This window comes from Schistocerca serialis, chromosome 2 (assembly GCF_023864345.2).
Source record: "Schistocerca serialis cubense isolate TAMUIC-IGC-003099 chromosome 2, iqSchSeri2.2, whole genome shotgun sequence".
Lineage (NCBI taxonomy): Eukaryota > Metazoa > Arthropoda > Insecta > Orthoptera > Acrididae > Schistocerca > Schistocerca serialis.
In genome coordinates, this window is record NC_064639.1 from 418,640,878 (window position 1) to 418,663,594 (window position 22,717).

The following is a 22,717-nucleotide window of genomic DNA, read 5'->3' on the forward strand; positions in this document are numbered from 1 at the left end:
CCTTTAGACAGCGGAACAATTGAAAATCGCTCGGCAACAAGTCTGGATCATGCAGCAGGTGGACAGTCTATTCTCATCCTAAAGGTCTGATCAGATTTTGGGTGTGAATGGCAGAATGGGATCTGGCATTATGACGCAATAGCAGAATTCCAGACTCAGAAGGCCACATCCCCTAGTCTATTACGAACAATGAAGTTCAGCCAGGATAGCGCAGTAGGTAGCTGCGTCAACTATTGCCCCTTACTCATAAGCATACTAAAAAATCTCCATTTCTGCCCCAAAAATCAGTTGCCATAACCTTACGAGTTCAGATTGTCTGCTTTTCTTTGATTTTGAAACGCGATATCGTGTGACGCCGTTGCATTAACTGACGTTTAGATTCTGGGGTCATGTAAGAAACTCACGTCTCGTACCCTATGTCAGATCTCTAAAAATTGATCACCTTTCTTATGATATCAGTCCAAAAAATAAAAAAGCACAAGCCGTTCTTTCCATTTTGTGTTTTCTGATATGCAGCCTGGGAACGAAATGTGTACAGAATTTCCTAAATTACAATTTTTCTGAGACAAGTCCAAAGTTTTTACACCCGCATTCGAAAATTCCAGTGCTAAAGCTGAAATTGTCATTCGCTGGTCTTCACGAATCTTTTCTTCCGCGGCTTCGACCGAATCTTCTGAGATCACTAATGGTCGACCTGATCGCAGTTCATCGCAGACATTTTCCCGTCCGTCCTTGAAAGCTCTCACCCATTTAGACACCTTGCCGTCACTCATCGCAATGGAACCCTGCGCCTCAGTTATCTGTCGATGAATTTCCGCTGCTACAAAAACCGTATCACTGACCCTATTTCGTAGTCAATGCGCTGATTAATTGTTTTTAACATTTTGAACTGAGACTGTAAACAGCACACTGCAACAATAACAATGAAAATACCGTTGTTTGACGAACAAGGTATGTCGGCAGTCGGTGCGCTTGCGTGTTTCAGTGTTCGTGCGACATACGATAGTTAGGGCGATTCAGACCTTACTTTCCGAATGACCCTCGTACTACTGGAAAAGCTGCGTGTGACCACTAAAATACAGTGCACCAGGTTGCATGCCAAAGTCCTACATAACCAAAAGCGGAAGGGAACGGACAAGTGCAGATGAAAGTGTATTAATTATATTTAGCCACATGTTTTAATTATTATAATACATTTTACTTAAAGTCGATCTTCGGTATTTTACAGCCTTACCTGGTAAAGGGTGAGTGGTGATAGAAACAATGGTGTTAAACAACTTTTGAAGTACTATCGCAAACAGCGTTGAAGTGAGCATGATAAGTCATACATCCATGATAAGATAGTAAGAAAGCTCTGTGTTACAAAGATTATAGCTGTATGTTAGCTACGGCAGCAGGATCTTTGTCGTCTTCACAGACAGTTCGTACGTTTCTACTCCGTCACTGAAAGGGCTAGAGCCTTTGAAACCGATACAAATGGCATTCATCTTAGTTTATCACCACAATCCTTCTTCTACGTTTATGATGTCATAGTCTTTCGAAAATGTTTAAATAGGTAGGCCTACTGAGAATTCGCAGATAGGTGGACCTTGGCTGTGTCATTTGAAAACAAAAGAAAGAATGTGTAAGGATAGAGAAGATGGGCAGGAAAATAGTGTTAGAAAATTGCTACTATCATACAGATATTCGAGTATTCGAGATGTATCCATCGTGCTTACAAGGCAGATTATCGAAAAACCAAATATTGCGTAGAAGTATGACTGTATTACAAAAGTGCACCATAACGTGAATTAACATACAGTCCGAACCGTTTCTCGACCGCTAAGACCCAGTGCGCTGCCAGTAGAGGAAAGGCGTGGGGCTGAGGCGACCATAAAACATTCGTACAGCGCAGCCACTTCAGTGTCATCCATCGATTCATTCCCTATGCTTACACCATGATTTTGGTAATAGAGAGAAAAATTCAAATTATTTTCTTTTTCTTGTTAAATTAGAAATAATTCGATGTCCTATAAGATTCATGTTCCAGTGAGATTCTCGGTTTTATTCCACGCTCTTTATGGAGGGAAAGGGTGATTTGCGGTGCTTTTTGAAGAGCAGATCTATACGAAAAGGCCACGAAAAGTAACGGCAGTATGTTTACATTTCAGTGTTATATTGTTTCTTACTGCACTGCAGTTCTATATTTCAATTGACAGTGTAGCTATTATCAATGCGTTATAAGCAGTCATTCCAAACTAATTCAGGATTGTGGATTGTGTCATTATAATTACGTTCAGTCTCCATGACTCCTTATAACGTAGTGATGACAGCTACACAATCGGTTGAAATCTAGCTCTACAATGCAATAAAAAGGTCAGAGGACAATACAACCAGCTTCCAGTAATGGAGACTGCTTGAGTTTTTGTTCTGGCATGGCAGAAATGAATGACGACACAGTATTGACTGTTGTATTTATCCCACTCCGATATGAGATATCCACTTCTCGTCACCCATGGCGATGTGGGAAAACAAACTATCTCCATCTTGTCGGTAGTGCTCGAAAAATGTTCGTCCACTTTTCATCAAGCACATTCGTACAGTCAACACTTCATTACTATACGTCCCTAAACCAAGCACACTTCTTAATGAATTTAAGTAGTTCCAAATAATTTACAGACAAAAATGGAATTACCACAGGTACTGGCAACAGCAACGATTTTCGGAGCGACTGTTGTTTGCTTTCACTTAGAAATAGATGTCATGTACTGATGCAAGTTATTAGTTTTTAAGATGATAGCTGCACTGCCGTTCAAATCTAGATCTGCAGTGCAATGGCTGAAATACAATGTGTGTGTGTGTGTGTGTGTGTGAGTGTGTGTGTGTGTGTGTGTGTGTGTGTGTGTGTGTGTGTGTGTCACGCTCCCGAAACTGAGACGTGACATCTAAAACCAATGCCGCAGAAACTGTCACCTTGGATAGTGCTCCTTCACGACAACGCAAGTCTATTCATTTTGCACAGTTCCCTACTAGTTTCGCTCAGTGGCCATTATCAAGCTTAGCTGAAGATAAAGCTATACCATAATTTGAACAAAAGTAATTTGCTCTTTTTGAGACCAGCATAGTACGTAAAAAGTTTCTCATAATAATAACTGTGAAAGTTAAATTTCGATAAGAACCCACACTGACAGCTAGCAGCTCAATCATGCTTGTCCCCCTGATGGTTGAGGGCTCCCATCTTGCTGCTTCCCCCCCCACCTACTTTGGGATGGATGACTCCCCAGCCACCAGGGACATTGGTCCCACCTCCCAGGTGGATACGAATCATCTTCCACTGGCTTCTCTCGCCCTGAAGGAGTCCTTCAGGACACTTCTTTCCTAAGTTTCCACCGGTCTACACCTGGACACCAGCCACAGTCTGCCGGTCACAGGGGTTCGCCGAGGCAGAGATACCGGCAGTCCCTGAGGCCTCGGTTCGCACCACACAACGGAACCCGGAACAGACGTACATTCATGTTCAGAAAAAACAGAACACCTCGCCGGCCGTGTGACCGAGCGGTTCTAGGCGCTTCAGTCCGGAACCGCGCTGCTGCTATAGCCGTAGGTTCGAATCCTGCCTCGGGCATGGATGTGTGTGATGTCCTTTGGTTAGTTAGGTTTAAGTAGTTATAAGTCTAGGGGACTGATGATCTCAGATGTTAAGTCGCATAGTGCTTGGTGCCATCTGAATTTTTATAACACCTCGAACGGCTAGAGAAAGGACGTTCGTATGCTCTATTGATCAGCATTTGAATCATGTCGGCCTGCGGGTTCAACATCAGCATCGATATCGCGGCGCAACACCACTTACTGGTAAAATGTCCCTGCCCTGTAAACCTAGCTGCCCTGCGGCAGACTCTTAATCTCCCTGACTCGCTACCCCTCGTGTTACGAGACGATGCCCTAGCGGCTGACTTAGTTTTATGTTTCATTTGTGAAGGGGGCTTTCACCACTCTTTAAGGAAGTGCCCATTGAGGGGTTGGCAGAACACCCTGTTGCCTCCTTTGCTCAATCCAGGTTGTGGCTGTCTCGGCTTGGTGGTCCAGCCCGTTCTTCAGCCTACCTGCTCTTTTACTCTTCTTGTTCACTCTCGCGTGATCTGTTAGACTTGTTCACTTTTTGTCTCTCTGTGCTTCAGTTGCCCTGTTCGAACTGCTAATCTCTCCTAGGCAGTTTCTGAGTGGAGTAAGCCTACCTCTGGTAAGTAGAGGCTGCTGGAGGACGTATGTCCCCTCGTTGCACTCTGCTCTCGGAGCCTTCTGGCTGAGCCATAGATGGTGCACCTTGCCTGCCTTTCGTCCTCTGTTTCCTTTTCTTCTTTTTGTCCCTTATTTTGCCTTCATTGCTCTATCGCAGACCTAGGGTTTTATTCCTCTGGGTTTTCACCGGTACTCTGTCTCTGATATAAAGCCATATAGACCTGTGTGTTAGAGGAAAAAAGAGACTGATGAGCTAGTAGTCTAGTACCTTTAACCATTCTACCAGTCTACCAACCGGCAATGAAATGATTTTTGTAAGGAACATGTATTTCTTTGACAAATGTCTTAACAAATGTACTCTCATTCTGTTCCTTCTTGTCAGTGTTTTTCATATATTCCCTTCCTCGCCCATTCTGTAGAGAACCTCCTCGTACCTTACCTTATCAGCCCACATAATTTTCAGCATTCTTCTTTGTCACCACACCCCAAAAGCTTCGATTCTCCCCCGTTCCGGTTTCCCCACAGTTCGCATTTCAATGCCATACATATATAATGTCGTGCTCCAAAGGTAGATTCTCAGAAATTTCTGCCTCAAATGTTCGATACTAGTAGATTTCTCTTGGCCAGGAACGCCCTTTTGCCAATGCTATTCTGCTTTTTACGTCATCCTTTCTCCGGCTTATTTTGCTGCCTAGGTAGCAGAATTCCTTAGCTTCCTTCCTTTGTGATCAAGTCAGACGTTAAAACTCTCACTGTTCTCATTTCTACTACTTTTTATTACTTTCATCTTTCTTCGGTTTATTCATTAGACTGTCCAATTCGTTCAAGAGATCCTGTAATACATCTTCACTTTCACTGAGCATAGCAATGTCACCAGCGAATCTTAACATTGATATTCCCCCACTTTGAATTTTAAACCCACTCCTCAACCTTTCTTTTATTTCCATCATTCCTTCTTTGACGTACAGGTTGACCTGCAGCGCCGAAACACTACATCCTTCCTAATCCGTGCACTTAGTTCTTGGTCTTTCACTCTAGTTGTTCCCTCTTGGTTCTTCTACTTCTGTATGTTGCCCATATTTCCCTATAGCTTAATCCTATTTTTCTCAAGAGCTCGAACATCTTGGACCATTTTACACCGTCGAACTCTTTTTTCCAGGTTTACATATCCTAAGAACGTGTCAAGACAGTCTTGCTTCCATTATCAGCTGCAACGTCAGAACTGCTTCCCTGGTGCTTTTAACTTTCCTAAAGCTAAAGTGATTGTCATCTAACAGATCCTCAACTTTCTTTTCCATTCTTCTGTATATTATTCTTGTTGGCAAATTGAATGCATGACTTGTTAAGCTGATTGTGCGATAATTCTCGCACTTGTCGGCTCTTGTAATCTTCGGAACAGTGTGGATGTCTCACAGTACATCAGCAGTCTCGCACATTCTACACACCAGCGTAAGTAGTCGTTTTGCTGCCACTGCCCCCAATAATTTTAGTAATTCCTATTGAATTTTATGTGTCCGTTAAGCCAGATTTGCTATTAATTACATCAAAACTCTTTTGAATTCTGATTCTAATGCAAGATCCCCTATCTTTTCCCTATCGACTCCTGTTTCTTCCTCCATTACGTCATTAGACAAGTCCTTCCCCTCATGGAGGCCTATGCACTCCTGCCGCATATTCGCTTTCTCCTCTGCATCTAACAGTGGAATTCCTTCCCATTGTATTCTTAATGTAACCACCCTTGTTTTTAATTTCACCAAAGGTTGCTTCGACGTTTTGGTGTACTAGATCAGTCCTTCCGACAATCATTTCTCATTCGCTTTCTTCACATTTAATGCAACCGTTTTGCCTTAACCTCCCTACACTTTCCATTTATTTCATTCCTAAGTGACTTGTATCTATGTATTCCTAAATGTCCCTGAACATTTTTGTGCTTCCTTCTTTCGTCTATCAACTGAGATATTTCTCCAGTTGCACATAATTTCTTGGCAGTTACCTTTAGTACCTACGTTTTTCTTTCCAACATCTGTTAGTGTCCTCTTTAGAGATGTCCATTCTTCCTCTAATGAACTGTCAACTGAACTATTCATTATTGTAATACCTATAGCCTCAGACAACTTAAAGCATATCTGTACATTCCTTGGTGCTTCTGTATCCTTTTTTTTTTTTTTTTTTTTTTTTTTTTTTTTTTTTTTTTTTTGAGAAATAATTCTTCCTGGCTAGTCTCTTAAACTTCAGCCTGCTCTTCATGATTACTAAATTGTGTTCTGAGTCTGTATCTCCTCCTGCGTAAATTTAGTTTCTGGTTTCGGAATCTCTTCCTGGTTATGATGTAATCTAACTTTAATCTTCCCGTATCTCCCACCATTTTCCAAGCATAACTGCTGTTTTTGTGATGCTTGAATACAGTATTCGGTGTTACTAGTTGGTCGCAGAATTCAGTTACTCTTTCTCCTCTGTCATTTCTACTATCAAGCCCACATTCTCGCGTAGCACTTTCTTCTACTCCTTCCCCTAAAGCCGCATTCCAATCGACTGTTAAATTTTCATCCTCCTTTACGTACTGAATTACCCGCTCAATACCCTCATATACTTTTTCTTTCTCTTCATCTTCTGCTTGCTCTGAACTACAGCTGTCGGTGTTCGTCTCCTATCGATTCCCGATGAGAATAACCCTATCACTGAACTGTTCGCAGTAGTTCATTCTCTGACCTACCTTCCTGTTCACAACGAATCCTACTCCCCTTACACCGTTTTCTGCTGCTGTTAATATTACTCTACACCCATCTGACTAGAAAACCTTCTCTTCTTTCCATTTCGTTTCATTATCCGTCAATACATCTAGCATTTTCCTCTTCAGATTTTATAGCTTCCCTACTACGTTCAAACTTCTTACTCTCCAAGCTCGGCCCGTAGAACGATATCCTTCCGTTGGTTGTTCAATCTTTTCTTCGTGGTCACCTCCCCCTTGACAGTTCCTAGCCGGCGATCTGAATGGGGGATTAGTCCGGAATCATCTGCCAATGCAGAAATTATCAAGACACTTATTCGATTACATTCAACATGTCCTGCGGTTACACATTGCTGTATATGTCTATAACGCAGTAGTTTCCATTGCTTCTGCATCCTCATGCTGTTGATCGTTGTTGATTCTTCCACCTTTTAGGGGCAGTTTCTCACCCCAGGGGCAAGAGAGTGCCCTTAACCTGTTCCCTCCCCCACCCTCTTTGAGAAGGCTGTTAGCAGGAAGACGGTAACTTCTTATGCCTGATGTCTTCGACCGCCATTAATGATGATTTTATTACAAATTTGAGCAGTGGTAGGCCTCAAACACGGGAATGAGGACGTTTTGATTACTAATCCAAGACGCTATCCCTCGACAACGGGTATCGTCAAGAGCCCCTAAAATTATGAAAACAGCCTGATGTCGTTAGGTACAGACATGGGGGACTCGTCTGCTTATTCTTCACCGGACGATGTACAACAAGCGGTATTTCCAGAATTTGTTTTAGCTTTAGTTTGTACCCTTATTACCTTCACTCACTGGGACTGGACTCTTTTTCTCTCGTCTGATCATATTATTCCGCTCCTCTTGAGTTTATCTTCCATGAAAACTGTCCCCCTCGTCAATTTTCTGCCTTAACATTTTTCTGCCAGGGTATATCACGTTGTGTTATTTCTTATTTCTTGTAACTTATCCCGATCGCTTTAACTGTTTCAATTTTTACTTTATTGAAACTTCCTCAGAAAACCGTCTATTTTAATCTGGTTAGTTCCATTCCTTTAACAGGCACATAGAATTTTTGCCTGAATTTTCTTCGTGTCCAAATAAATGTTTGTACACTTACCTACATTATTACTTGCTTTTACTCTGTGTGTTCCTTCTTGGGTATAATTTTAACGTAATATTTTTATGATCACTTTTTATGCTCTCTTGAATTTTTCAGTATCCCTCTTTCCGTTTAAAGTTGTTACCGCCCATAAACACACCTTCATTATGTGTCACTTACGTGGATATTGAGATGTACTTACACTCCTGGAAATTGAAATAAGAACACCGTGAATTCATTGTCCCAGGAAGGGGAAACTTTATTGACACATTCCTGGGGTCAGATACATCACATGATCACACTGACAGAACCACAGGCACATGGACACAGGCAACAGAGCATGCACAATGTCGGCACTAGTACAGTGTATATCCACCTTTCGCAGCAATGCAGGCTGCTATTCTCCCATGGAGACGATCGTAGAGATGCTGGATGTAGTCCTGTGGAACGGCTTGCCATGCCATTTCCACCTGGCGCCTCAGTTGGACCAGCGTTCGTGCTGGACGTGCAGACCGCGTGAGACGACGCTTCATCCAGTCCGAAACATGCTCAATGGGGGTCAGATCCGGAGATCTTGCTGGCCAGGGTAGTTGACTTACACCTTCTAGAGCACGTTGGGTGGCACGGGATACATGCGGACGTGCATTGTCCTGTTGGAACTGCAAGTTCCCTTGCCGGTCTAGGAATGGTAGAACGATGGGTTCGATTACGGTTTGGATGTACCGTGCACTATTCAGTGTCCCCTCGACGATCACCAGTGGTGTACGGCCAGTGTAGGAGATCGCTCCCCACACCATGATGCCGGGTGTTGGCCCTGTGTGCCTCGGTCGTATGCAGTCCTGATTGTGGCGCTCACCTGCACGGCGCCAAACACGCATACGACCATCATTGGCACCAAGACAGAAGCGACTCTCATCGCTGAAGACGACACGTCTCCATTCGTCCCTCCATTCACGCCTGTCGCGACACCACTGGAGGCGGGCTGCACGATGTTGGGGCGTGAACGGAAGACGGCCTAACGGTGTGCGGGACCGTAGCTCAGCTTCATGGAGACGGTTGCGAATGGTCCTCGCCGTTACCCCAGGAGCAACAGTGTCCCTAATTTGCTGGGAAGTGGCGGTACGGTCCCCTACGGCACTGCGTAGGATCCTACGGTCTTGGCGTGCATCCGTGCGTCGCTGCGGTCCGGTCCCAGGTCGACGGGCACGTGCACCTTCCGCCGACCACTGGCGACAACATCAATGTACTGTGGAGACCTCACGCCCCACGTGTTGAGCAATTCGGCGGTACGTCCACCCGGCCTCCCGCATGCCCACTATACGCCCTCGCTCAAAGTCCGTCAACTGCACATACGGTTCACGTCCACGCTGTCGCGGCATGCTACCAGTGTTAAAGACTGCGATGGAGCTCCGTATGCCACGGCAAACTGGCTGACACTGACGGCGGCGGTGCACAAATGCTGCGCAGCTAGCGCCATTCGACGGCCATCACCGCGGTTCCTGGTGTGTCCGCTGTCCCGTGCGTGTGATCATTGCTTGTACAGCCCTCTCGCAGTGTCCGGAGCAAGTACGGTGGGTCTGACACACCGGTGTCAATGTGTTCTTTTTTCCATTTCCAGGAGTGTATTTTGTTATTGCCTAGCACGCTCGCGCTGGCTTACGTCGGCTTCTTGCACCTCCCTACCCCCCACTGCACTCACCACTCACGAGGAGAACACGGCAAGTGCCACTACCCGATTTTCCACATACTTCGCTCGATGTAAGAGGAGCCAAAATAAGCTAACACATGTCCTGGCTTATCAGTAGATACTGAACTGTTTCTGAGAAAATGTACGTCAAATTTTTCGACATAATTTAGATGCCTTTTAACAGGCTTTCAGTGGTGGCATAGTGGCTAACGTCGAGACCAATATATTAACTGCAAAATTACGACTGAGTTGATATCTATTATCTGTCTACGTTTTCTAATACATGTATTTATGTTATTTTCAGATGTAAAAATCTGTTTAAATTGCCATTTTTCATTCTTATATCACTTCCTAATTCTTTTATTTTATTCCTATGTCTATTGTCCAGGAAGATTTGGTGCATGATACCGATCGTGGAAACATCCCGAACATAAAAATTCGAAACACCACAAGCAACGCAGAACGACAGTATATCTCTCACTGGGGAAAGAAACATCGTTAAGATTGCTGAAAATTTCACGCGTTTTCAATAATTTTGGGGCAACCACACATAACGGATCACTTTTTCGTAACCTGGCGCTTGCACCTGGTTGTGAATCAGGATACACTACAGGAACAACACCAAAAACAATTTCAAATTATTTTTCTATTTCTTTTTACTGCTTTCACCAGATATATAATTAGTAGACGAATAAGGACAACGTTATTTCAACATACATTGGAAAAAATTCATGTAGTAATCTTCTACGTACGTGATTAGATAAAAAAATAGTAGTCGGGTTTCAAACACTGGACACAAAAGTGTGAAGTCCTGATCCTAGCCACTAGTCTAGCCACATGGACTGCACTGATTGCCTACTAAAAAGCATTTTCATAAGGTCGAAAACTTTGAGGTTCGTATTCTCAATAACGGTCGAGTATCTACAGATAACCTGAGACATGTTCACTTATTTCGGCTCCCCTTCCACTGAGCAAGGCATCCATACAATCGGGTTATGCCACTTGCCGCATTCTCCTCGCCAGTGTTGCAATGGCTTTCACTTGCGTTTGTCCCGGCTTTGTGACTATATTGATTTTGCATTCTGGTTTCCTATTTTATTGTGGTTGTTATCTCATCTGACGTTTTGCCCACATACCCAACGTGTTGTATTGCCACACGGATCTATTACGTTATGTTGCTCTCTCAAAGAATTCCTTGCTATTAGGGGTAGTAGATTCCATCGTTCTCCCGATTTCAATACCTGACACCGTTCTTTGACAGACATTTTACTTTGATTTCACTGAGAATGCTGGGTCGTCCATTTAATCCCAGTCTGGATTTTATCCGTTATTTACTACATCCATTTTTACCTTTGGATTTTGAAAATATGGGTTATTATGTTTTCCCTATTTTTAGGGTTCCGTATCTCATTTATTAAAAAAGGAATCCTCATAGGATTACTTTGTTGTCTGTTTGTCTGTCTGCGCCACTGTTAAGACCCTTTTTTTCCAGAAACGTGTAAACGTTGAAAGTTATGTCACACACTAAGGCTTATAGTTCCTTGACTATATAAAAGTCTATGCCTGTAAGTCAATGCAATCAAACGATTCTGCCATTTATGTCACATACTTTGGTACTCTCAAATTCACTCCTCAAAATCTATAGCACGTTTCCCTTTGACCTAGAATCCTGGAAATTGGCAAGAAGCAAGATTTTATAGTACGAGTTAGGGAAAAACCCAAAATTTGTTCATTTGTAATTATATCAAACGAAAAAACATTGTGTTTTTTACCCAGTCGCTTGTCTGTCAGTTTGTTAAAACTGCTTTTTCTCAGGAGAAGGTAGACGTATAAAGTTGATATTTATTTCACATACTAAGACCTATGGCCCTTGGAAATGTTAAAGATTTAGACTTCTAAATCAGCACAGTCAAAAGATACGGCCAAGTATGTCACACATTTCGATGCTCGCAATTTCTATAGGGTACTTCCCGCTGATCTAGAATCTTGAAATTTGGCAAGAAGCTAGGATTCACAGTACAAGTAAGGAAAAAAATCCGTCAATTGCTAATTTGTTATTATATCACATGAAATTTTTTTTATTATTTGTTATCCATCCAACTGCCTGTCTGTTCATTTGTTAATATCCCTTTTTGTAAGCAATAACAATAGCTAAAGCCAAATGACGTTAAAAATTTAAAGACAAAACTGAAACATTTCCGAAGGCCTTCGGATTCCTGGAACGGGGATATTGCCAGTATCGATGTCGATAACACGCTAAAATCGTCGAGATTATCCATTCCCGGGATGGATAAATTACCTGCATACTTAATTAAGTTTGCATGGAACCCTCAGAGAGCGAGTCCTTCTGGACTCGCCCATTCTTTCTACTCAGAGGTATACCTGAAGATGCAGCTATAAGCTGCGAAGACGGTCGTTTAAACAAAGTATCAGTTAACAGATGAATTTTCATGGTTTGGCTTCCCAGATTATAAAGTGTTTTGGACCAGAAATTACTTAATCACACATCACAGTTGCGGGTTATTGATAAGTATCTCTGGGGTTTCAGGAGATGACTGTGTGCAAACTGGAAACTACAGCATATACGGAATATATCCATGTCAATAGATAGAGCACATTTCCAAGTTTTTAAGTCACACTACAGGTGCTCAATATGGTCGCCGTTTACGACGCTGCAAACGTCAATATGGGTGGAGGAGCATGTGTGTGTGCGCAAGGTCAACAGCCCGCTTTGAAAATCTGTTGATTCTGTTGCGTATCTGCAGGTGCACACTAATTCCTTGCGGCAATACGGCGTGGACAGTTTGCCTACATGTTCTGACACGCCTGCCTTCCAGTCGTGCATACTTCAACTACGCAGCTGCATTTATTACGAATCGAAACCTGGAGAGATCCTCTGTCTGTGTTTTTCGGTTTTCATTGCATTGTATTCTGAGACCCCAGATTTATTTCTGAATAAATCTATGTAAACTGCACAGCGATTTGTAACACAGCATTCAAGAACAGCTACCGCAGCACTACTGTACAAAGTGTTTATCGATTGTTATGGATGACAGTGGCCATAGTCTTAAGACTTTTATCGATTCAGAATTGGGGACTCCAGTACTTCAGAAAGCTTTACAGACTGTAGACTCCTCAAAGTAAATTTCCCCTGAATATTTTTTCCAAATGCATAACTCACGCTCTGCTGCACTTTTATTTGTTCTAGTAATGCTAATCTGACCACTGTAAGTAAATTATTTAACGGAAGTAGTTGGTTAAGACAGTAACCTTAAGATGCGTGACTTTGCGGAACCAACTTTCAGCCATAACAGTACCAGTACCTACCCAGTATAGTAATGGATCGCTTTAGACACACCGAACTTCTAGGATCCTCCTTGTCGTGGATTCGACAGTTCTTTAGTACATGACAGGAAATACATAGTAGCAGACGGATCACAAGTAATCCGTCAAGGTCAGAGGAACTGAATCCTATACGTGTTTGTCCCACGTACCATTGGCGAATGGATTTGGGAGGAGTACACCGTGTATTACCCATCACTCACATATGGTAGACGTAAATGTATCCAGGGGTTTGATATCCGACAGATTTAAAGACCAAGACATCACCGCAATGCTTATCGAACCAGTGTAGCACTATTACAAATATTTGATACAGACAATAGTCCAACTGGAAAGCGGCATAAATGGTGAATAAGATTTCAGTCATTAACTAATGTAAATCCACAGCAATAATCTCGACGCCGCCTGCAGTGTTTCTTGTGCTTTCGGTAGTAAGCACCTGCGTCCGGAAGTTCAGCTTAGTTCAAACATAATAAGGTTGCCACTGTTGAGTACTTGGTCCATGAATCAACTTGTTCGCCTCTGGAACACGATGTATCTCGAGGGGTTACTCGACATGAAGCGACCTTACATTACAGACCATACAAATTACTGTCATTGCAATTACGAAGCTCCCGTGACTAGGACAGTCATAACTGACAATATCGTTGGTTCGTACAGACAGGTTTCCTGCTACAAATGCTCAATTTCCAACAAACGGTTTCGACGTATCTGCACTTTGACCAGCGCCGCAGTTAATATGGCGCCTTCTGCACTGTTTATAAAACGCAAATTGACGTCGCCCAGTTAAGGGATTACACGCGTTTGCTTCAATTCCTGTTCTCTATCATCGGTTTCGTTATCGATTTCTATCTTTCGAGAGGTATGTACAAAGCAGCACTCAATATCAGACTGCAGTTAGTCGCTGACAAAATATTTTCAGCATCTCTTTTCCGGCTACGTACCTGTTGATTTAATTTACTGTTGTTCCATGTATCCTAAGCGTGCTAATTCCACAACTCACGGCTGGTTGTGATGTTCTGTCCGATCAATGTACTGGTCAGCTTAGACAGTTCTGCTCCTATTTTCCACAATGGCAGCTCTTATCTATTTCCCTGTTGCCGTTCTCGAAAGGTTCTTATTTCAAGGTTCCTGGCCGGTTACAGTTGTGTGCTGCAACACAGCTCTTGCCAGGCACTGCCAGCGAAAGTCATCTGGGCTCAAGGCTAAGTCTGGAGTAGAGGTTTAACTTATAAGGAATTTCTTAACATTGTATTTTCCATTGTATAGTGTTTCGGGAAGCTATGAATCAATTATAGGACTACTACTACAATGATTATCTTCTGACAATACAAATAAGTTTCAGTATCTAGTATATATGCCTCTAGCGAGACGAGAAATAGAAATTTTCGGACTTGTTACAACCGTAATTCATGAAATTTGCCACAGATTTTAAGAAAATGCTAAAAGCTTATTTGTTTCAAACAAATATTGATTAAATCACGACAGGAGAAACAGTTTAGCACTACGAATTCGTCTCTTAGAAGTTCACATAATTTTTCAACGTTCTCGATTTTGGGATCACTTGAGGCCTTAGCTCCTCTGTTTCATGTAGTGGTGCCAGCACACGTTAATGCGTTACAGTGCACGGCGTTGCCCGCGTTTACACGATACCAAGAGTGCAGCATTCGTAATTACTTTTTCATTAACGTCGAAAGATACACCGAGTGAGGTGCCATAGTTGTTAGCATACTGACGGCCGGAGTGGCCGAGCGGTTCTAGGCGCTACAGTCTGGAACCGCGCGACCGCTACGGTCGCAGGTTCGAATCCTGCCTCGGGCATGGATGTGTGTCATGTCCTTAGGTTAGTTAGGTTTAAGTAGTTCTAAGTTCTAGGGGACTGATGACCTCAGAAGTTAAGTCCCACAGTGCTCAGAGCCATTCGAACCAATTTTTTGTTAGCACACTGGACTCGCATCCCGGAGGACGACCATTCAAATTTGCCTCCGGTCCTCGTGATCTGAGTTACCTGTTACTTCCCTAAATCACTCCACGCAACTGCCGGAATGGTTTCTTTGAAAGAGCACGACCGATTTCCTCCTCCATCCTTGAAACAATTCGAGCTTGTGCTCCGTCTCTAATGACCTCGATTTCAGCGGGACGTTAAACTCTAACCTTCCTTCCTTCAAAAAAATGTCATAGTGATGATCCCGTACATACAACAAGAAGACTATCAAGGGCGTCGAAGATAATGAGTGCGTGGATTGTTCTTTTCTTTTGCATCCACCGTAAAATTGTACAACGAAGTTTAATTGGCCATCTCAAGGCCTTCCTACCGACGGGGTAACTGGTTTTTTCCAGGCATATACAAGCCAGCTAACCGGCATGTAGTTCCCCACAATAACCTTTTACGTAATGCAGAGACTGACTACGTAAGTCACTCGGTCCTCTGGAAGGGGCTCTCAACGTTTTCTTTTCCTTTCGCATCTGCCGCCTTGCTCCGAACGCACTCTGGACTCCAAGGTCATCCCTGGCTTCATCCTTGGCCTTGTAAGAAATGATGCTATTTTATATCGTTGCTCTGCTAGTCTGTGGCTAAAATTTTCCTGTGTTATTATATAAGAACCTTTGACATTCTTTGTGCATCATCTGCGTCAGAGTTTCTTAATGTTTTCGGTAAGTGGAATCCTCTTTCATGTTCACTCTTATTTGTGCGGTTTATTATCAATACAACATTCTTTAAATTAATTATTTCCTACAAAAATGACAATTATTTCAAACTGTGTTTATTTTCTTAAGAAAATAATTTCAGATTAATCGGAAGTTCGTAAAGTTGCTTCACTTTAAAGTAATATATAATCAAACAGTACTTCTAACTTCAAATTTTGGTGAGATGAATGGTATTGGTTCTCATTTTCGACTTGACAGTAGGATTTATGGGTGAAAGCTGAATTATCATGGGTGGCTCTGAATCAGTTCTCTTACGGTATTTAATTTTTGTCCACGCAAATGGTGAGAACACCCTTTAAAGTCAGTACCGCCATTAGACTGTTGTTTATTTACAGTGTTACATTACACTTATACAATTATGATTTTGGCTTCAAAGTGCCATTATCAAGTGTTTTAAGTGTTATAAATTGCCTAAGATGGCACACTGTCGTGAGAACACCGTTTCGCACGCACATATTGTTTCAAATGGTAAAAGTGTCAACATGGCCTTTTGTACCAGTTGCGAATATTCATTTTTTAAACTGCATCAGAATTTCGACAACGGCGTTAATTCAAATTTTTCTTCCTACGGTGAATTAGATGTCTCCTCAATAGAAGTTTCGTATTCTTCCGTTGAATGGTAGGTCGTACATTGACAATAAATCAAAATTTCACGTATACCTAATTTAGATGCTTAACCTGTTCATGCTGATGAGCAGCTTCATTCAAACTATTTAGGTCTTTCCTATTCCAGATCCTTCCTCGTAAAAAGGCTTTCATTCTTGGGGAACAATGACACTTATTAGAGCGCGTACAAATTTTTCAAAATTCTTCTTCTTAAAAGTAAGATTTTTCAGAGAATAGTAAATGTATTTATTTGTCCGCCTTGAAGGGTTAAAATAAGTTCATCGATCTTTCTAAAATGTCGCAAATAAGCAATTTGTAGCTGTCGGTGTCCCATTCGTACATACTAGCCAGATTAGCAGATGGGAGCAATGGTTAGTTGCTACTCTATTTTTTAAAGTTTTTATTGTTATTTTCTAATTTATTTTCTTGAAAGTTGAGAAAAAACGTACGTTTTGGAGGACACTTGAGTGAACACATTTCAAGAAATGCTGATCTGTATGACTGGAAGTAGATGAGTAATGAAATGTAGTTTGAGAGGATGAGTGAGGGTAGTCAGGGGAAATACATGGCCTCAATAAATGATGTCGCCAGCCAACCTAAGAACTTCTTGTAAAGTTGCGCCCTCAGCGCGGCGGCTTAGTGGACAAGACAGTTCGGCAGAGACGGTTCAAATTCCGTCAGATTATTCTAATTCCGTAAATTTACCGGAAGTACTTGAGCTCAACGCCGAGATGTTTGCTTACAGACACAAAGCAAGACTTGATTTACCATCCTTTGCGAATCCGTCTCTAATGACACAGACTTCGAACGGGATTTTCAACTTTCCTTCTGCAAATCTGTAGATATGTCGTCGTGTACATCAGCGCAGTATTAGTCACATACACAACATAAGGCAAGTAGTAGGACTTAGTGTATAATTTGTGTCACTCTGGTCCGGTTCTCTCCTGTTACTTAAACTAAAACACACAGTATAGCGTCCATGATGCTAAATACTACAGGATCTGTGGTACAAAATTTTATGCCCTAACAATTTTCGCTTGACATCTACGGTCTCATTAAAATTGTACTATATATCGACGCTACAACCATCTGTGAAGAATTACGACCACAGATAACAATAAATAATACTCATGCTCTTTTTTATCGATGATTTCAACTTCCGTCATTGGAGCCTTTTTCCAGATAATCTGAATGTCTCTGTTAAAAGTGGAGTGCTTCATTCATCTTCCTAAGGCTCTGCACGGCGAAGTCATGTCATGTGCAGGTAATCTTTTGTCTTGTCTCTCTTTTTACTTGGTTTGCATTCCTGGAATATTTGGAAATAGATGTTTGTGTCGTTGAAGGAAAGGCAGTCTATCTCGGTAAATAATAACATCGACAGACCGACTGACCGACTGTTTTGCTACGTTTCTGGTGCTATGGAATATTTTCAGTAGTTTTTTCTTTTTTTAGGTTTCTCTCGCATCGGAGTAAGGATGGCTTGGTTATTAACGGATTTGACTTGGTTAATTTAAGGGATGTGTGGTGCCTTTCCTGCCGCCTTCCCGTTATCCCTGGCACATAATATGTGTACCACAACTGCCTGCGTGTAGTGGAAGTGAGCGAATCGTGCAACCGAGGCAAGACTCGGGCACCAGCCCAGCATTCACCTAGTGGAATGTGGGAAACCGCCTAAAAATTCCATCCACAGTCACTCGGGAAGTTCGTATATTTTCGTCACGTCGAGCATCACACTCTTTTCGGCTGGTCTAACGGAGCAACAATCCTCCATTTGCTTTGCGACGTCTCATGTGGCTCAGGCCTACAGTTCAGTCTTCTGTGGAGACATGTAGCCTAAGGTTTTGGATGTTTTAATGCAGGAGAAATACAAATGGATGTACAGTCGTACTCATGAATACTTTCGTCTTCAAACAGTCTGTCCCCACATTAAAACCGCACCGGTAATGTTACAAAATATTGAGAGAAGAATGTTAGATGTGCTGAATTTTAGATATAATTTGTATTTAGCTTTTAGGTTTAGTTGCCGAGTCCATTCCCTTTTTTCCGGGAAGAGAAATTGTCGCAACTACGGGTAAATAAACCAGGTCGATTAGAATAGTGATTGTGGAGAAGTTCATAACAGATATGTGATCATAAGTGTAAGAAGAGTCTATTGCCATCAACTGAGCATCAATGTTCGTGATAAATCGAAACCCCTCTGCTGTCTTCCATTAATTTACTCTGACACGCGGCACTGCACTACTGTTGACGGTGATCCGTCCGTTGGATGTGGACGACAAGTTTGGCGGTCTCCTTGATGCTGCTCGAAAGAAGCAGCTATTGTCGTTTTCAGCATTGTCTTCATTTCGATAGTCATCCATTTCAATACAAATATAACACTGTCTTGCACAAGGATTCATCCGCGTAACAACAATGAGGAAAGAGTGAAGACCCTACCTATTTAAGCACTTCCTAGGAATATCCAGAAAATATGTTGCAGCATTTACTTTCGAAGATAAATACAATACCTAATTATAAATTAACTACAGGGTGTCGAAGCACCTCTTATACCATCCGTTTTATCATCTTCTCATTACGAAACCTCTTGAGGTCAGACAGTGGAAGTAGACGTAGAAAAAGACTTTTATTCCGGGAAAACAACGTTTAGCTCTTGATCCGATGACCTCGAATTAGTTTTCCATCGGGACCATACAATAAAACGCGCAAAAACTGTCGAGGTTCTTGTGAATGCTCCAAGGTAATTCCCTCCAAATTCTTCGGATAGTTTGGTTAATTCTCCGTTCATAATTAGAGTGTCGCTAGAACCTTAATTCACGAATAAAAATATGTGTAACTTACTGAAATATTTAAATTATTTTTAAGTTATATAAGCGATTTGCTCCTGCTCTCTATTGCGTTTGAAGGACGAAGTGGAACTCTCAGCTCTATGACTGCGCAACACTACGACATTTATAACCTCTTTGAGCAACAGCACAGTATTACGAAACAGCTGCAAGAGAAGAAAAACTTGATTTGCAATTTAAAAAACGATGACGAGGACAGTCATGACGATTGACACAGTCCGATGAGCAAAGGAGTCAACACTGGAGCAGCTGAAGTGCCAGCTATAAAAAGAGGTGTGCGACTCAAATTTTAAATCGGGATTTAAATTTTTTAACGTAACTGTAATATGACTGGATTTTGGAACGTGATAAATGGAATTTATCTGTTCATCGGTATACTCTCAATAATTTTATAGAATTTGATGGTTTGCACGAGAAAATTTCTTACCCTTTTTACCACGAAATCTTTTTTATGAATAGCGAAAATCTGATGAATAAACCGTCGACTAATCATGTCACAATAATCATATATAAAATAACATCAGTATCAAATCTCAGTTTGTCGGAAAGTCTACTGATATGAGAGCACTATATGACTCGCGTAAGAGTTAAACGGACAAAGTAATTCGTGAGATAAACAAGACGTGTGAAAATATCAACCTTAATGATCTCTAGCGGGATAAGCAAAGAGGATCCAACATGCTGCCAAAGATCAGGCTTGGTGTATTCTTGAATAAACCAAACAAATGTTAGTACAGTTGACTGGGGGTTTGCATAATCTGTAGGTGTACTGTATAACTCGACATAGTTTCTACATTAAAAAGTAACCGTAACATCAAACGAGGCTCAGAATAAAAGAAAGCATTACGACATGTAATAAAGTAGAAAGAATGATCGAATAAGGTTAGAAATTTCATTCCGTTGCAGTATATATCCTCATTCGAAGTTTTGTTTTCCGTGGTTTCCGTAAAACACATACTGGGAGATTCCTTCATAGAGACATGAACAATTTGTTGTCCCCTTTTTAACACAATTCTGTTGTTACTTAAACCGTTAAGACGTAATAAATACATGAAATTTTTAAATTTTCCTGTAAATTGTTCTTAAGAAACTGACGCCAACTGTAGAGTAGTAACAATAGACATTGGTACACATGCTTCCAATGTCGGTATAAATTTCATGAGGAAAGTCATTTTCCTAATCAGTCTGTTTTTATTTTCGAAATAATCACTATATTTCATGCTAAGCAATTACCTAAATTCACCACCTCGGTTACGTGCTAGATACTTCTTTTCGCTCAAGTGGGTGAAATTAGCTAACAGTTAAGCATGAAATAAAGTTATTATTTCGAACACAAAAGTAGCTTATGCAGGAAAATGACTTCCTCCAAGAGCAGTAACAGCTTCGTCATTCTAATACTTCCAGCTTCGGTGTCATTCAAAAACAAGTACTATTATCATTTCTTCTAATTTATGAGCGAATCGTGCATATGAAACAGGATTTATAAGTTATTTAGCATAGCGAGTCTGGGAAAAATGTCAAACCTTAATGAAATTGCGCCAAATTTAAAGAGAGTCTATAGTCATCCCATTAACAACGGATCTTCCAGAAGTAGAAATCACGTAAAAATGTACAAATAAATAACCCATTAAGTTTCAGGCATGCAGCTGTACAAATTACATTAGTTCCACTGATATTTCTGCCGCATGTCTTCAGCCATCCTCGGAAGGAACTAAGAGACATTCTTGGTTTTCTCCGTGCATGACGACAAGGTACACGGCTGAAGTAACAGTGTGACAAGTTGTAATTCACGCGGCTGCTTGCCCGAAATTTAATGGATTAGGTAGAAATTGCTACCTTTTTGTACTAGTCGAGAAGGAAGCAGCTTCATAAAGCTAGTAACGGTATGAATGGTGCCTTAGTTTAAGAGACAATATTCGTCGTTGATGATCTTTATGGTTACAATGCTGTTTCTCGAAGAATTCCAACCGTTTTCCACGATTCCAGAGAATCATGTGTAGGCGTTCCTGAAGCCACGGCCTCCTTATCGGCAGGAGTAGAGCTGTGTTCTACCAAAACTATTGCTCAGTAGTTTTGGTACACTACATATATGACGTAGCAGATGGTAGGATTGTTGGTGGATGGTAGGAAAGGAACATAAATGAATGTGTGAGGGAGCAAGTGAGAGCGGGCGACTTGCCTCTTGTTTACTTGTTTGTCTGGTTGTTTGCTTTGCTCATAATTAGAACGAAACATCATTCAGCGTAGTTCATTTTACACTTTTACAGAAGATAAATTGTATTTTATAAGTAATAAAAATAGTTGTTAGGGTAACTTAAACGCTTCTATGCAACACAAATGATAACTTTTGATACAAGTATAGTTTACACACACGAACATTATATATATAAAAATATTGCTTTTTGTACTCAATAGAACGTTCTTCATTATAATGAACAGAAAAGAGTTTTCTGTCATTACTTATAAATGCTAAAGTTGTTTATGAGTAACACATATATGTTTTATATAAGTTCGACGAAGTATTGAAGCGACGTTTGATACATTTTTTGTTTTGCGGGTGTTGTGTTTTACCGTTTTGTTGAGGATATTTCGTTCTCTGGCGCTATATGCTAAGTATGTTGTGTACAACATCCGTCTGTTTCACGTCACAAATCAACAATTTTCGAATAAAACCTTAATAAAACAGTAACAATTTCAGTTCTGATATAAATACTGTTTGCTCTTGAGTAACATGCGGGAGGATATCTGCGGAGAAGTAATATATTCCATAGGTTATCCGGCCCTTAATATATCCTCACTCAGTTTCTAGACGGTTCACCACTTCTGGTTTTTAGCGGACTCTAGTAACACACTTATCGCATACGTAAAGAAAGCGATCGTTATGATGTGACGCCCGATAGGTAGGCAACACACCTAACTTACAAGTAACGCGGCTACGACCTTAACTGACCAAAGCTACTACGAAAACTTCCGAAGTCCACGCTTAATTGTGATAGTCTACGGCAGCCTACGGTAGTTTTACAGCTCTAGGCAGGACTAATTAACGTCGCCGCTTAGCTACACTGTGCGGTGGAGGTGTACTCACGTAGTGCAGCCGAGACAGCGGCAATCGCGACTGCGAGAAAGCAAGAGACCTGCAGGAGAGCCATGGCTGCAGCGAGCGGCGCTGTTGTGGGGTCGCGCGCACCGCCGGCTTATATCGCGGGCCCCAAGGCCGACGCGGCCCCGCCCCGCCCCGCGCGGCTCGAGGCGTCCCCATCATTTGCGATGCCGCCTCCTCCAGCGGCGCGCATCATCTTTCGCGACAGGCGGGCGACACTCCTACCGGACGTGGCAACGTCCTGGACGCGGCCGCTTTTGCAGTCATGCCCTGCTGCGGCTTCCGCAGTAGAAAGTGTTCTTCCGTGAGACCCGCCACTCCGTAGGCAAGGGCATCCAGAAATAATTTATACACGAGTAGTGTCTGCTCTGCTCCGCGAGTTAGC

The 22,717-nt window shown here is 41.9% G+C and overlaps 1 protein-coding gene across 2 annotated transcripts in view; it reads right to left on the reverse strand.

Annotated features, from left to right (window-relative positions):
• Nucleotides 1-22,413, reverse strand: part of LOC126457271 (uncharacterized) — a 59,568-nt gene extending 37,155 nt beyond the window's left edge. For both annotated transcript variants that reach the window (XR_007585452.1, XM_050093435.1), the window contains exon 1: nucleotides 22,318-22,413. Coding sequence is in view for 1 of the 2 variants with exons in the window: in XM_050093435.1 (XP_049949392.1) it covers nucleotides 22,318-22,381 (64 nt within the window). In the remaining variant the exon portion in view is untranslated. The remainder of the gene's footprint in view (nucleotides 1-22,317) is intronic.
• Nucleotides 22,414-22,717: the final 304 nt, after the last annotated feature.